At 55.9% G+C, this 11,237-nt stretch overlaps 3 protein-coding genes across 7 annotated transcripts in view; 1 reads left to right on the forward strand and 2 right to left on the reverse strand.

Annotated features, from left to right (window-relative positions):
• Positions 1 to 1,085: 1,085 nt before the first annotated feature.
• On the reverse strand, positions 1,086 to 6,053 carry LOC103656705 (25-hydroxyvitamin D-1 alpha hydroxylase, mitochondrial). Its single transcript, XM_008684128.2, has 9 exons — positions 5,556 to 6,053; positions 4,716 to 4,906; positions 3,996 to 4,198; positions 3,716 to 3,916; positions 3,458 to 3,630; positions 3,079 to 3,251; positions 2,796 to 2,874; positions 2,315 to 2,512; positions 1,086 to 1,996 (listed from the first exon to the last, which is right to left on the reverse strand). Exons 1-9 carry the CDS (start codon positions 5,748 to 5,750, stop codon positions 1,883 to 1,885), a joined length of 1,527 nt encoding a protein of 508 aa, XP_008682350.1. The 5' UTR covers positions 5,751 to 6,053; the 3' UTR covers positions 1,086 to 1,882.
• Positions 6,054 to 6,919: 866 nt separating this feature from the next.
• Positions 6,920 to 10,564, reverse strand: METTL1 (methyltransferase like 1). Of its 5 annotated transcripts, none has more exons than XM_008684157.2 (6): positions 10,428 to 10,564; positions 9,158 to 9,321; positions 8,029 to 8,213; positions 7,825 to 7,938; positions 7,566 to 7,667; positions 6,920 to 7,403 (listed from the first exon to the last, which is right to left on the reverse strand). In XM_008684157.2, the coding sequence occupies exons 2-6, from the start codon at positions 9,300 to 9,302 to the stop codon at positions 7,248 to 7,250; spliced, it is 702 nt and encodes a 233-aa protein (XP_008682379.1). In that variant the 5' UTR covers positions 9,303 to 9,321; positions 10,428 to 10,564; the 3' UTR covers positions 6,920 to 7,247. The 5 variants fall into 5 exon arrangements, with proteins under 5 accessions (XP_008682379.1, XP_008682368.1, XP_008682361.1 ...); XM_008684146.2 differs by lacking the exon at positions 10,428 to 10,564 and adding an exon at positions 10,045 to 10,399 and having other exon boundaries at positions 7,825 to 7,896; XM_008684139.2 differs by lacking the exon at positions 10,428 to 10,564 and adding an exon at positions 10,045 to 10,392.
• A 60-nt stretch (positions 10,565 to 10,624) lies between these two features.
• Positions 10,625 to 11,237, forward strand: part of EEF1AKMT3 (EEF1A lysine methyltransferase 3) — an 8,395-nt gene continuing 7,782 nt past the window's right edge. The window contains exons 1-2 of the mRNA XM_040637199.1: positions 10,625 to 10,937; positions 11,060 to 11,171. Coding sequence (XP_040493133.1) covers positions 10,761 to 10,937; positions 11,060 to 11,171 — 289 coding nt within the window. The 5' untranslated portion in view covers positions 10,625 to 10,760. The remainder of the gene's footprint in view (positions 10,938 to 11,059; positions 11,172 to 11,237) is intronic.

The following is an 11,237-nucleotide window of genomic DNA, read 5'->3' on the forward strand; positions in this document are numbered from 1 at the left end:
AATGTGGGTGTACAGAATTCTCATCACTGATTCCAGGGGAAAGAATGTGAGAGAAAGCCGGGCTTTATTCTCCCTCAAAGTTCGGATCTGCTAAAAATCAGGTCACTTAGGTTCAAGTTAAGCTTAGTGATAGGGGAGTGGGGGCGGACACAATACAGTAGAGTTGAGAGGTGGGGCAGTAAAGGCACACAAACCTTGGTCTCTGCACAAGGCCTCAGCTATACTGTAGATCTTACAAAAATAGATGCCCTCAGAAGGCCTGGTGGCAAACAGTGTCTGTGGTCAGGGAGCCCCGTCTAGGGCAGGGGGTTGAGCTGGTGGAGGAGGAGGAGGAGGAAGTGTCTCCATCTCCATCCAGCTAATTGGAATGGAGAGGAGCCGGAGGCAGGGGGGCAAGTCCTGACGTGGGGAGGGTAATCTAGGCTAGGGAGGGGCTGCGGGGAGTGTGCTGAGAGATTTATTTGTATGGCAGATGAGTTAATCTGTATACATCACAAGGGGAGAACTGTGCCCAGCCTCTGGGGGGCCAGAGAATGCTGACTCAGGGAAACAGAGGCTCTTTCTGCCCTCCCCCCTTCTGCCTCAGTGCCCGGGGCTTCTGGCCACCCCCACACTCAGCTTTCATCCTGTCTGTCTGACTTCACTTCTGTGCATGTATCCCTGTCTTTCTCTGAAGGAAATTACCTCGGAGCAACTTCTCTAGAGAGGGCAGATATCCTTTGGTCCTGGCAGTCCAGGTTCCAAAAGCACTTCCACCAAAGAGTCAGTTGCCTCTGGCCATATCTAGCAAATCCCTAGCTCCTCAACCCATTTTTACAGCCTAACCCTTGGCATTAGGCTGTTGCTTTTCACCACCACCCCCTTAATCTCTTACAGGGAGCCAGACTCTGGCTCTTCCCAGTACAGACAGAAACGTGTTGGTTTTGTGATGCAAACCACTCTCCCAGGTGTCTAGACCTCCCATGGTTATGGAGGTCACTCCCAGGACCAGAGGAATCAAAGTAGGGGATTTGGGTGAGGGTCTTGCCTCCAGGATTATAGGAAGTAGAAGTGGAAGAGAAGTAAATAAAAAACCAAGGATGGAACATTTGATTCTTTTATTTCAAAACTATGAATATGAAAAATTTCCAATATACAAAAGGAAGGCTTAGGCAGGTATAGGTCCAAAGATGTCTCTGCCCAGGAACTAAATGGTGGGACAAGCCAACCCCTAATAGTGACCAGAGAGTCAAGGAGAGTTTTAAAACGTCATAAACCAGGTGAGGGCAGACTCGCCTTCCTAGGGATAAGATGAGGAAGAAGGCGAGTAGACAGAGCCTGGGAAGCTGCTTGTCCCTTCTGCCACATGGTCCAGACTCAATCTGAGAACCTGTATAGCACCATCCAATCAGGGACAGGCCTTGGCAGGGGATATAAAAACTGAATAAAGGTCTCATTCCTCCTCTCAAAGAGCTCACATGCAAGGAGAGAAGACCAACCAGGTGCAGACCAGATGCATAATTACTCAGCTCATGTGCTGATAAGTGCTTACCCAGCAGCTCCTGAACACTGTGGAAGCCCCAAAAGGACAGTGGTTGAATCCTTCCTCAGGCCACTCAACACTATTAGTTAAGATCTGAGCTGGCCCTTGAAGGATGCATATGATAAGACCAGGAGAAAAGCTGAGTAGGCAGAAGGACCATGGTTTTCTTAGGGCCTGATGGGTCAGGCCAAGGTGTATTCCACACCTTGGTCAGGGCTGCCTCAAGCAGTTTGCCAGGGTCCTTCTAATCAGTCTGGTCAAATAGACAGTTCTCGGGGGGAATACACATCTCTTGGTCTTGTGCCTAATAAATCCCTACAATGAGAGAAAGGGTGATGATGATAGCCTCCTTCCACGGGACTATCTGTCCACAAACTGTAGGTTGATGCTCCTCTCGGGTACCAGGACAGTCCGGGTCATGGGTCGGATTGGGGCAGCACCTGGCTCAGGCTTCACCTCAAAGTGGGTCAAGATCTGGAAAGGGAGGAAGAAGGCCCCTCACTTTGGGAGGGGTCTACAATGGTGGGTTTGATGGGTAAAGGGTATTATTAGTGTTAGGTTGGTCGATATTGAAATGGCACCTGTTGTCAGTAGGGAATTCCTTAAGGGATTATGGCAGGGGGAAAAATAGTCCAAATATTCTTGCTCACCCTCTAGACTTAAAACAGGATTGCTATATTTCAGAGGATTAGGTTTACCAAGTCATGTATTTTGCTATGCTTGTAGACGAGCTCACCGCTTTAGAGGGTTAGGGTCTCTCATGTCTGGGGAAGGTATGTCTAGATCACTCACCTGAGCCAAAGCCAGCTGCAGCTCAAGCTCTGCCAGGCGTCTCCCCATGCAGCTGCGCTTGCCGAAGCCAAAGGGGAGAGAGGCAAACGGGTGAGGGGCTGCACCTGTCCCCAGCCATCGAGCTGGACGAAAAGAATTTGGCTCTGGGAACTGGCCAGGGTCCCTTGAGGTGGCATAATGACACAGCGTGACCAGCGTCTGATGGGGAAGGAACATAAACTTGTCAGTTTGGGCCCACGAATGCAGGGAGGGACATGGAAAAGAGGATATATAGATTGGAGCAAAAGCAGGCTCTGGTTGGTGATGGGGTAAGTTTTCTGGGGCTACTTTGGCATGATTACTCCACTGACCCATAACATCCCAGAGAGAGGCATTCATGCCAAAGGGAAGGTGAAGGGCTTATATGGAGTGTTTGAGAAGACAATGGGGCCCAATATTGTGAGGGATGGCTTAATAAAAGGGGCCCATAGGCTCTACTCACGTTTTTGGGGATAATATAGTCACCCACACGAATGTCTTTGTCTGGGACACGGGAATTTCCAGGTACCACAGGGTACAGTCTGGTTTGCCGAACAAGAGGAAAACAGCAAGGTGAGACTGGGGGATGTAGCCTCCCTCTCGTCCCCAAGCCTCCTACGTCCAAACCCATTCTTGGCTAGGAGCCGGTACCATTTTCTTCTGCTCACTCTCCCCGCTCCCATTCACTATCTGCTTCCCCAGCCCTTCTCAACATTTTCTTTAGCTTCTCTTTCCCATCCCATCACCTTAGCACTTCCTTGACCACTGCTTTCAGCAGGGGCAGCTGGGATAGAGCAGTAGCTGAGGGGTGGGCATTGCAGCCAGGTCCCAGGGCAGCTGTGATCTCAGAGTGGAGTGCTGTCTGGACTTCGGGGTGCCGAGAGAGTTCATACAGAGCCCAGGAGAGTGTGTTGGATACCTGAGAGGACAGGTGAGAGCCTCAGAATTGTTGAGAGTGGACACCCAGTAAAGGGGGCAGAATATGAGGCAGTCTGGAGCTCAGGAGGTGTTAAGCCAAGCCGGCCAAAAGGGTCATAGTGGATCCCCTGCAGCAGCAAAGTGGCCCCTGAAACCGGAGAGGCTAAGCTCTGGAAGTGGGGCTCCCAACATGGAGAAGAACCTTACTGTGTCCACTCCAGCCAGTAGCAGCTCCGTCACATTGCCCAGGATGGACGCAGCAGGCAACTCTTCCCGGAACAGGAAGTAGGTCAGGTGTGCCCCAGATCCCATGTCCTGCTCAGGCTTTCCCTTGCTCCTCAAGGCTACCTCAGCCTCTCGCCTCTCCACGTGCTGCTGGGCTGTGCGGGGGAGAAGGTACAGGGATGCCTCACCGTCCCTGAACAGCTTTATGTCCCCTATCCCCACTTCGTTTCCGTGCCTTACCGAATGCAAACATCTGGTCCCAGTCTCGGCAGAGGCGGCCCCAGGGTCCCGGCACGAGGCGGTGAAGCCAGCTGGGCATCGCCATGGTCAACAGCGTGGACACAAACACCGATCCCACCGCGCGGATGAAGGTCTCTGTGTCCGGAGGCACTTCGGCCTCCAGGCAGCCCAGGCGGGAACCCAGGAGCACCGCGGCTATGCCTGGGCGGGAGGGGGCGCTGTCAGGGCACGGGGAGACCAGGCGGGTGCCTCCCACGCTTGCCCCTGTCTTGGGACCCACCTTCTAGTCCAAACTTGTAAAACTCTCCTGCCACGTCCCGAACCAGGGTGGGCGGCCCAGCACCGCGTCCCCGTTGGTGCCGCAGTCGCCGCACAAGGTCATGGACCACATTGTCCAGGGTTCCGGCAAAGCGGGCAGCCGCCTGAGGCCGGAGGAGCAGCGGGGCCAGGAGGCTGCGGAGCCTCTGCCATTCTTCGCCTTCCCTGCGGGTGTGCAGAGAGGGGGCGCATCAGAGCGGATGGGGGTGTATGGAGGCGGCCCGACGGGGCTGGCTGCAGAGGAGATGGAGCGTGTTTGGCTGGGGTGGCCAGGAAAAGGATTGCGGCTGCTTCCTTGGGGTACAAAAACCTGCTCCTACTTGCGCCTGCTTTCGGTCCCCCCTCCTCGTTACTCATTTCCTGGCCCGGGGGGCCTGGGTTCCTGGGTAACTTGAGTCACGGAATCTTAAATTCCATCTAGGTCCTGGTACCTTCGCCCCGTCCGCGGATTTCCAGGATTCCGGACTCAAAAGACAGGGAGATGGGTGGGGGACAACTCGCTTTGTGGGGCGGGGTTCTACCTGAGCCTGGGCGAAACAGGCTGGGGTGGGAAGCCCACTTTGCCAGACGGTTGGGGGAAAAGGCCAACCTCCCTCCACACCCCGGGACAGACTGTTTCCAGACCAGCCACAGGAGAGGGACGCAGCCGGGCGTTTGGGCTTTGGGGCCAGAGAGGACTCACGCGGTGAGCAGCCCGCAAGCCCGCTGGCGGCGGCGACGGTGCTCTGTCCAGGGTGAGAAGCTGCAGCGCTCGGGCCGGGGCCCCTCCTGTCGCAAGAGCTGCTCGATGAGTGTAGGGGCCGCCACGTACACAGTGCGCACCGTCCCAAAGCTGGCCAACCACACGGGCCCGAAGCGCGCAACGCCTTGCACCTGGGAGAACGGGCACGGTGGACACTGGAGACCCTGGCCAGGGACTTCCAGCTTGGTCCGTGCCGACGTCAAGGATGTTGGCTGGGCATTGCAAGAGGGATCTTCTGTTTCTTCACAGGCTCCCAGCTAGTATATAGCCCTGATGCTGCAAACCCTTCCTCCTTTTCTTTCCCCCACTTCCCATCCCTAGGAAGTTTGAGTGTGATGGGCAAAGCGGAGGAACTTTGCACAAAGCATACATTCTGAACCTCTCTTAGGTCACCTGGGCTGAGCCAAGGCGAAGAAAACCCTGACGACTCCTCATGTGGACTATCTCAGAACGAACGCCCAGTAACTGAAGAGGAGCGCCTGTAGCTTTAAGTCGGAGGCGCGGGGAAGGTACTGTGCGTTTCCGCCTCCCGCGCGCTGGTTCTGGACCTACCTAGCCCCGACTTCGGCACAGCGAGAAAGCGCTTTTTGAGCACACTCTTCTGCTGGATGTGGGATGGACTCCGAGCGGGTCGAACCACCGCCCGCAGCCCCAACTTTTCTAATTCGTGGGAATCTGTTGTCACTGGCCCTCCTCCTCCTTTCTGCACTAGACTGTCCTTTCTGGTGTCGTTAAAGCCAGTTTCCCCAGCATTCCACTCCCAGGAACGTCCCCCTCTACCTGCAGCTCATGTAGCCGCGACAGACCCCCCTTGCAGAAAAGTTCAGCAAGGAAGACGGGCGTGGAGGGGCCTGGGATGTCCGCCAAGCTCCGGGGCGCTGAGTCGGAGCCTCTGCAGCCCAGTGAGGTGCCCAGCTTGGGAGCACAGTGGACGCGATGGAACACCCTGGAGGCGAGCTTGAGGGTCTGGGTCATGGTCTGGTTCAGGGGACTCAAGGAGAGCACTTCTCCCAGGCATCTTGCGTCCTTGCTTGAACCCCTATTTAACCTTTGAGAGAGGTAGTGGCGACGCCCCCCTTCGAGCTCCTCAGCCAATCCCCTCCCCTGAGTGGTGGAGCTGGGGATTAGCACCCAGGCACAGTAGGCGGGGCTGGGGTTGCCTGGCAACTCTCTTGGGTCTCATGTTGCAATGACCCTCTTGGGAAGGGTCTACCTTAGTTTCCCCTTCTGGGCAGGTGCCCTAGTCCAGCAGCCCTGGACTCTCTTCCTGGTAAAGGGTCTTTGGTGAGGTTTAGGATATGGAGGTACAGAGTCAGTCCTTAGTATTCCCACTTCCCAGGGAGCCAGGCCCCCTTGGGACCATCCTCAGGGATTCCCCATCCTTCAGCTCCTTCAGGAAGGGAAGGGGCACAGCTGTAGCTGTCTCCATATTCTTGGCTTATGGGGCTGTGCCTTCTCCATAGGTAAGCAGAACTTTCTGGCACTAGCACATCTTCCCCTCCTCCTGTACCTGACACTGGGCCGATGGTGGGTGAGTTAATGGGTTAAAATGACTCCAGGAGCATTCATCTTTGTTTCTTGGGAAGGGGGGGGGTGGTCTTTTAGGTCAACAAACCCCGTCCTTCCAGCCATGGGAACCTAGGGCTCAGAAGCAGAAACAAAATGAACCTTTTGCAAATTAGAAAAGTTCAGAGATTTCTCTGGGCTCCTGGATGGATCAAGGGCTACGTGAGTGCCCAGAATCTCCAGCTGACTCAGTCCTCTTTGGCGGGGGGGGGGGGGGGGGGGATTTCTAGTCAGCAGCCCATTTTTGCTTTAAGCCTCAGAATCCTGCAGTTTAGTTTTCTGCTCCTCAGTCCCCCACCCTGCCCCCACTGGGCTCTGTGCCAGTCAGTTAGCTCTGAAGTTCTGGAATCGAAGGTCAACATGAAAAAGGAGAGGGTCTCCACCACCCCAACCCAGGACTCTCCAGAGACAGCAACAATAAAGACAGCAGATTCCTGACTCAGGCAGGGAGGGGATGGGGGATGGGAGAAGGCACGTGATACATGCTCTAGCCCTTCCCGAGAAATAGCAGCACGGACGTGTGCACACGTATACACGTTATCCCCTGGACTGCAAAGTAAACACAAGTGGACAGGCGATTTGAGTCTAGCAAGCAGTTTAGATGGACAGTGGAGAATTGCATTCCTCACTCCAGCTGAGGAGAGATCCCAGGAGAAGGAAGTGCTAAGGAAGAGCAAGACCCCACACCCTTCCAAACAACCCCTCCGGTCCAAGGTCTTTTGACCTGCCCAGTTAGCTTCTTTTGCTTTCTATTCGTGGTAGACGGGCAAGAAGATGAGAGGTCAGTTGTGAACCCCAGGCTTCTGGCCTGAGCAGTTCCCCAACTTCTTTGACAGACTGTTGCCTCTCGGCCCTGGCAGTCTTAGCTGGGAAGGTCCAGGGGTCAAGCTAAGGCAAGGCAGGCCGTCAGTGGCCAAGGGGGGTGGGATTGGGGGTCACTGCCTGGAAGGTGGGATCCTGTATTCTTCGGAAGATGGCTGGGAAATTCTTGCCTCCGTTGCGTAAGACTTTCTTTCCCTCCTCGGTTGACGTGCCCAGATGTCCCACAATGGGATCTTCACTCTGGGAAAAGGAAGGGTCCAATAAGTCCTTGCCCACCTTTCAGATGGCCCCTGGCCCTGAGACTCCCATCCCATCCTCCTGGCACTGAGATGGATTCAAAGAGTACAGAACCACTCTGGGAAAGGCCTGATCTTTACACCTCCCCCCAGACCCCCTACTTACCAGTTCCTCCAGGGACACACGCTCAAACAGCGGGTGCCTTTCAAAATGGGTGCACATCCAGTCATGTAGCTCCAGCACATCAGTGATGGTGTATACCAGCCCCTGCGGAGGGAAGACCGCCCGAGAGGGGGGGCCGCATGCAGTCGAACAGGGAGACGGTGGGAGTGGTGGTGTGAGTCCTAAATGCACCCCCACTGAATTCTTAGCGGAAGGTCTCTGAATAGGCCACTCGCCCCCCCTCTCTCCCACTCCGACTCACCCCGACTCTAAGCACGTAGGCATATTCTGCCAGCAGCGTGGGACTGATGATTCGCCACTTGTGCTTCGTCCGCTTGAAATGTGGGTCGGGGAAGAGGAAGAACATCTTTGTCAGCTGGGAGACAGACACGCATCGATAGGGTTGAGAGCCTGGCTTCAATGCCCCACCTGCCTACCAGCCTAACCCACTGGGGCCCCTCCCCACCTGGCCCTTGCGGAAGAAGTTAGGAAGGTGTTTCATGGCATTGCTACGGAGACAGGCGATGTTCTGGAAGCCACCTCCAGGAGCTGCTCGAAGGGCCCGAATCCGGTCTTGTACATAGTCTGAGACTTTCACCCGGATCTCCAGACCCAGAATCAGTGTGTCTGGGAACAACGGTGACAGTTCCACTGGACACAGAAATAGGAATGGAATCATCAACCTCATACTTGCAGGAAGTGAAAAGGGGTCAAGAAAGGAAAGGAAGTGTCAATCCGCAACTACCAAAATCAGGAATGGCAAGTGCGGACAGAGAGATACCTGGATGGCTGGTTCTATGTTGGAGAAGAGGGTTGAAGTTAGGGTTAGGCTTAGATCCAAAGACTGTCACTGGACTGGAGGGGGAGGGCCTGGGAATACATGTATATTTGCAAGTGCTTCACAGTTTTCAGTGTTTCACACATTGTCTCAGTTAATCCTTCTGACACTCTGTGGTAAATTGAGAAGATGAGGATACTGAAGTCAAAAATGCCCAAGGTTACAGAGCTAGGAAGAGGCAGAACTGGAACTTGAACTGAGCTTTTCTGCCCCCAAGTACCATGTTTTTCCTCTCTCTGTCATGCTGTTACCTCTATGGGAAGATCTAAAAATAGACAACTGGCCTGGCATGCAGGGCTGGGACAATACAGACAATACAAGAGGAACTTGAAAACATGAGAGTAGAGCAGAAACAATGGGTTCTGGTGAAGGAGGGGGAGGAGAGGGAGTGTGGTGGAATCCCTCAGAAAGACAGTTCAGGATCACTGGCTACAGTGACTAATCTCTGACGCTTGTGCTGACCCGCTCACTGACCCGGCACCTTGCAGGTGAAATGCCTCAAGTAGGGACTGAGACCAGGGGTGGAGCCAGACAGGACAACCCAAGGTCTAAGAGGCATTTGAGACAACACCCTCCCTTCTCCAGGACAAAGGCCAGACCCAGGGTGCAGGGAAAATAGAGGCTCTCCACACTGACGTCACAGCACTGGTGTCTGGTCCGAAGGGAAAAGGCCAACTATGGCCCCCACCAAACCTGCTGAGGTAGCAGAACCAGGAAATCGCCTCTCCTTGCCCTAGAGAACAGGCCAGAGTGTTACCTAACAGGCCACCATAGCCACAGCCTATGTCTGCAAACTCCACTTGGGCCTGAGCTCTCCTTTCTTTCTTATCCTTTGGGTCATCGTGGCTCTTATTTTGAGTCAGTGGAGCGAAGAACTCTGGGTACAGCTCAGACCAGTCCATCTCTTCAGGCTTCACAGGGCTATTGGAGAGAAGACATGAGAGGGTTGGTCAAGACATTGCAGAAGTGGTAGTACATGTGTGTGGGCGGATGGGTAAGGGTGGGAGGTAAATGGGAAGAGCGATTCTCAAAAATTCTGTAACAGTGGGCCCTGCGGTCTCTAGGAGACACACTGGAAACCACCCTTAACCCCCAGTGTGAATCATAGGCCCATCATGAGCCTCATGATTGCTGACCTGCCCATCCTCACTTCTAGGAGTTAATGTGACTCTGGTCAGACAGCTCTCCTTTCTGGGTCACGAATTCCCCTTCCCCCAGAGATTGGCTGCCCAAGGCACTGGGACCTTACTCTGTTTATGTGCTCTGTGGGAAGAGGACGGACTAAGGTGTGGGCGGGATTTGTGTGTCTGTCTTTTTATTAAATCCGATCAACGAAACCGAAAGGTGGAAACGACATTTCGCCAGCAACACTCCAGTCTAAGTTACTCTCTCTTCCCAGACTTGCACCGCTACCGAGACTTCCGGCAGAACGCCACGCCCCCTCCCAAACCTCCATCTCCGCCCTCCCCAAATCTCCCCGTCCCACCTCTAAAGCTGACGTCACCCAGCCGACCCTCCCCGGTCCATCTGAGACCCTGCCGGCAGTGCCAGAGCAACAGCCCTTCCGGACTGCTGTGGGCTGCTGCGAACATTCCGCCCTCCTTTGCCTTCCTCTGCTCCCGCCCCCCTGCCCTGCTCACTCACTAGCGCAGCGTGTGATCAGCCATGGGGTTGGAGTGAGCACGTTGCCGATAGTAGCGCTTCTGGGGCTGCGGCGCCTCCGCTCCTGCCGCGTCCCCAGCCTCGGCTCCCGCCATGATCCCCAGTCCCGGGTTTCTCCACTGAGCCCACGTGGAGACCAACGCCCGAGGCGCACGATAATGACGCAATCAGGCACGTTGTGAGCAGACCCCGCCTCTTAAAGTGTACTCAGCTACCTGGGCGAGGACGGTGGGCTGCGGCCGGAGTGGGAGGGGGGCCTTCGAGGCGCGGGTCTCCGGCTGGACCGGCAAGGCCAGACCTGGCACCCTACCTCTTTCGTTAGCCCGCTTCTGCGTGGTCTGGGTTACTATCCTAGTTGCAGGTACCTGTGCACCCCGCAGGTGAGAGGAGTCCCAGGACCCCGCTTCTTACAGTAAAATCCTCACTCCTCTCCCTTCTCCCCCGGTCTCAGACCTGTCGGCCGGGTCGGCCCCGCGTGGTCCGACGTGAGCCCCGTTGGGAGTGCGCTGGGGACCGGAGCGGGAGGGACAGCTCCTCATCCCACCTCCAGGAAGTCAAACTGAAGGGAGGAGGGCAAACTCGGGGAGGCGGGGCTCGGTGCCACGGAGAAGCCCAGAAGACCCGCGGCCCGACACCCCCACCCCGTCCCAGATCCGGGATACCGGCGCTGGCCCCGGGGTCCGCGTGCTCTCAGCCAGATGGCGGACCCCTGCCCAGATCGTGAATCAGAGCCCGAATCCGTGTTCCCGCGGGAAGTCGGCCTCTTCGCGGACTCTTACTCGGAGAAGAGCCGGTTCTGTTTCTGTGGGCACGTGCTGAGCATCACACAGAACTTCGGGTCCCGCCTTGGGGTGGCGGCGCGCGTGTGGGACGCGGTGAGGAGTGGGCGGCTCTGGGCGAGGGTCCCTGGGAGGTCCGGACCCCGGACTCTCCTTCTGCCATATGGAACCATCCCCGCGACAGTCTTTTTCTCTCTCTCCCTTTTTCCCCCCCGTAGGCTCTGAGCCTGTGCAACTATTTTGAAAGTCAAAATGTGGATTTCCGAGGCAAGAAAGTGATCGAACTAGGCGCAGGGACGGGCATCGTGGGGATCTTGGCCGCCCTGCAGGGTGCGTGAGCTTCGTGGCGGTAGTGAGTGGCGGGGGGGGGGGGGGGGGGGGGGGGGGGGGGGGGGG

Source organism: Ursus maritimus, unplaced genomic scaffold (genome assembly GCF_017311325.1).
Source record: "Ursus maritimus isolate PB19 unplaced genomic scaffold, ASM1731132v1 scaffold_21, whole genome shotgun sequence".
NCBI classification, from domain to species: Eukaryota; Metazoa; Chordata; class Mammalia; order Carnivora; family Ursidae; genus Ursus; species Ursus maritimus.

Excerpts from the sequence above, each read along its gene's own strand:
- METTL1 (XM_008684139.2), bottom strand. The coding sequence starts at position 10,157 with ATGGCGGGAGCCGAGGCTGGGGACGCGGCAGGAGCGGAGGCGCCGCAG. Across the intron at positions 7,939-8,028 it reads ACTTCTTCCGCAAGGGCCAG|CTGACAAAGATGTTCTTCCT; the intron begins GTGGGGAGGGGC and ends TCTGTCTCCCAG. Across the intron at positions 7,668-7,824 it reads CCTACGTGCTTAGAGTCGGG|GGGCTGGTATACACCATCAC; the intron begins GTGAGTCGGAGT and ends TTCCCTCCGCAG.
- LOC103656705 (XM_008684128.2), bottom strand. The coding sequence starts at position 5,750 with ATGACCCAGACCCTCAAGCTCGCCTCCAGGGTGTTCCATCGCGTCCAC. Across the intron at positions 3,917-3,995 it reads TTACAAGTTTGGACTAGAAG|GCATAGCCGCGGTGCTCCTG; the intron begins GTGGGTCCCAAG and ends CCTCCCGCCCAG. Across the intron at positions 3,252-3,457 it reads TACTGGCTGGAGTGGACACA|GTATCCAACACACTCTCCTG; the intron begins GTAAGGTTCTTC and ends CTGTCCTCTCAG.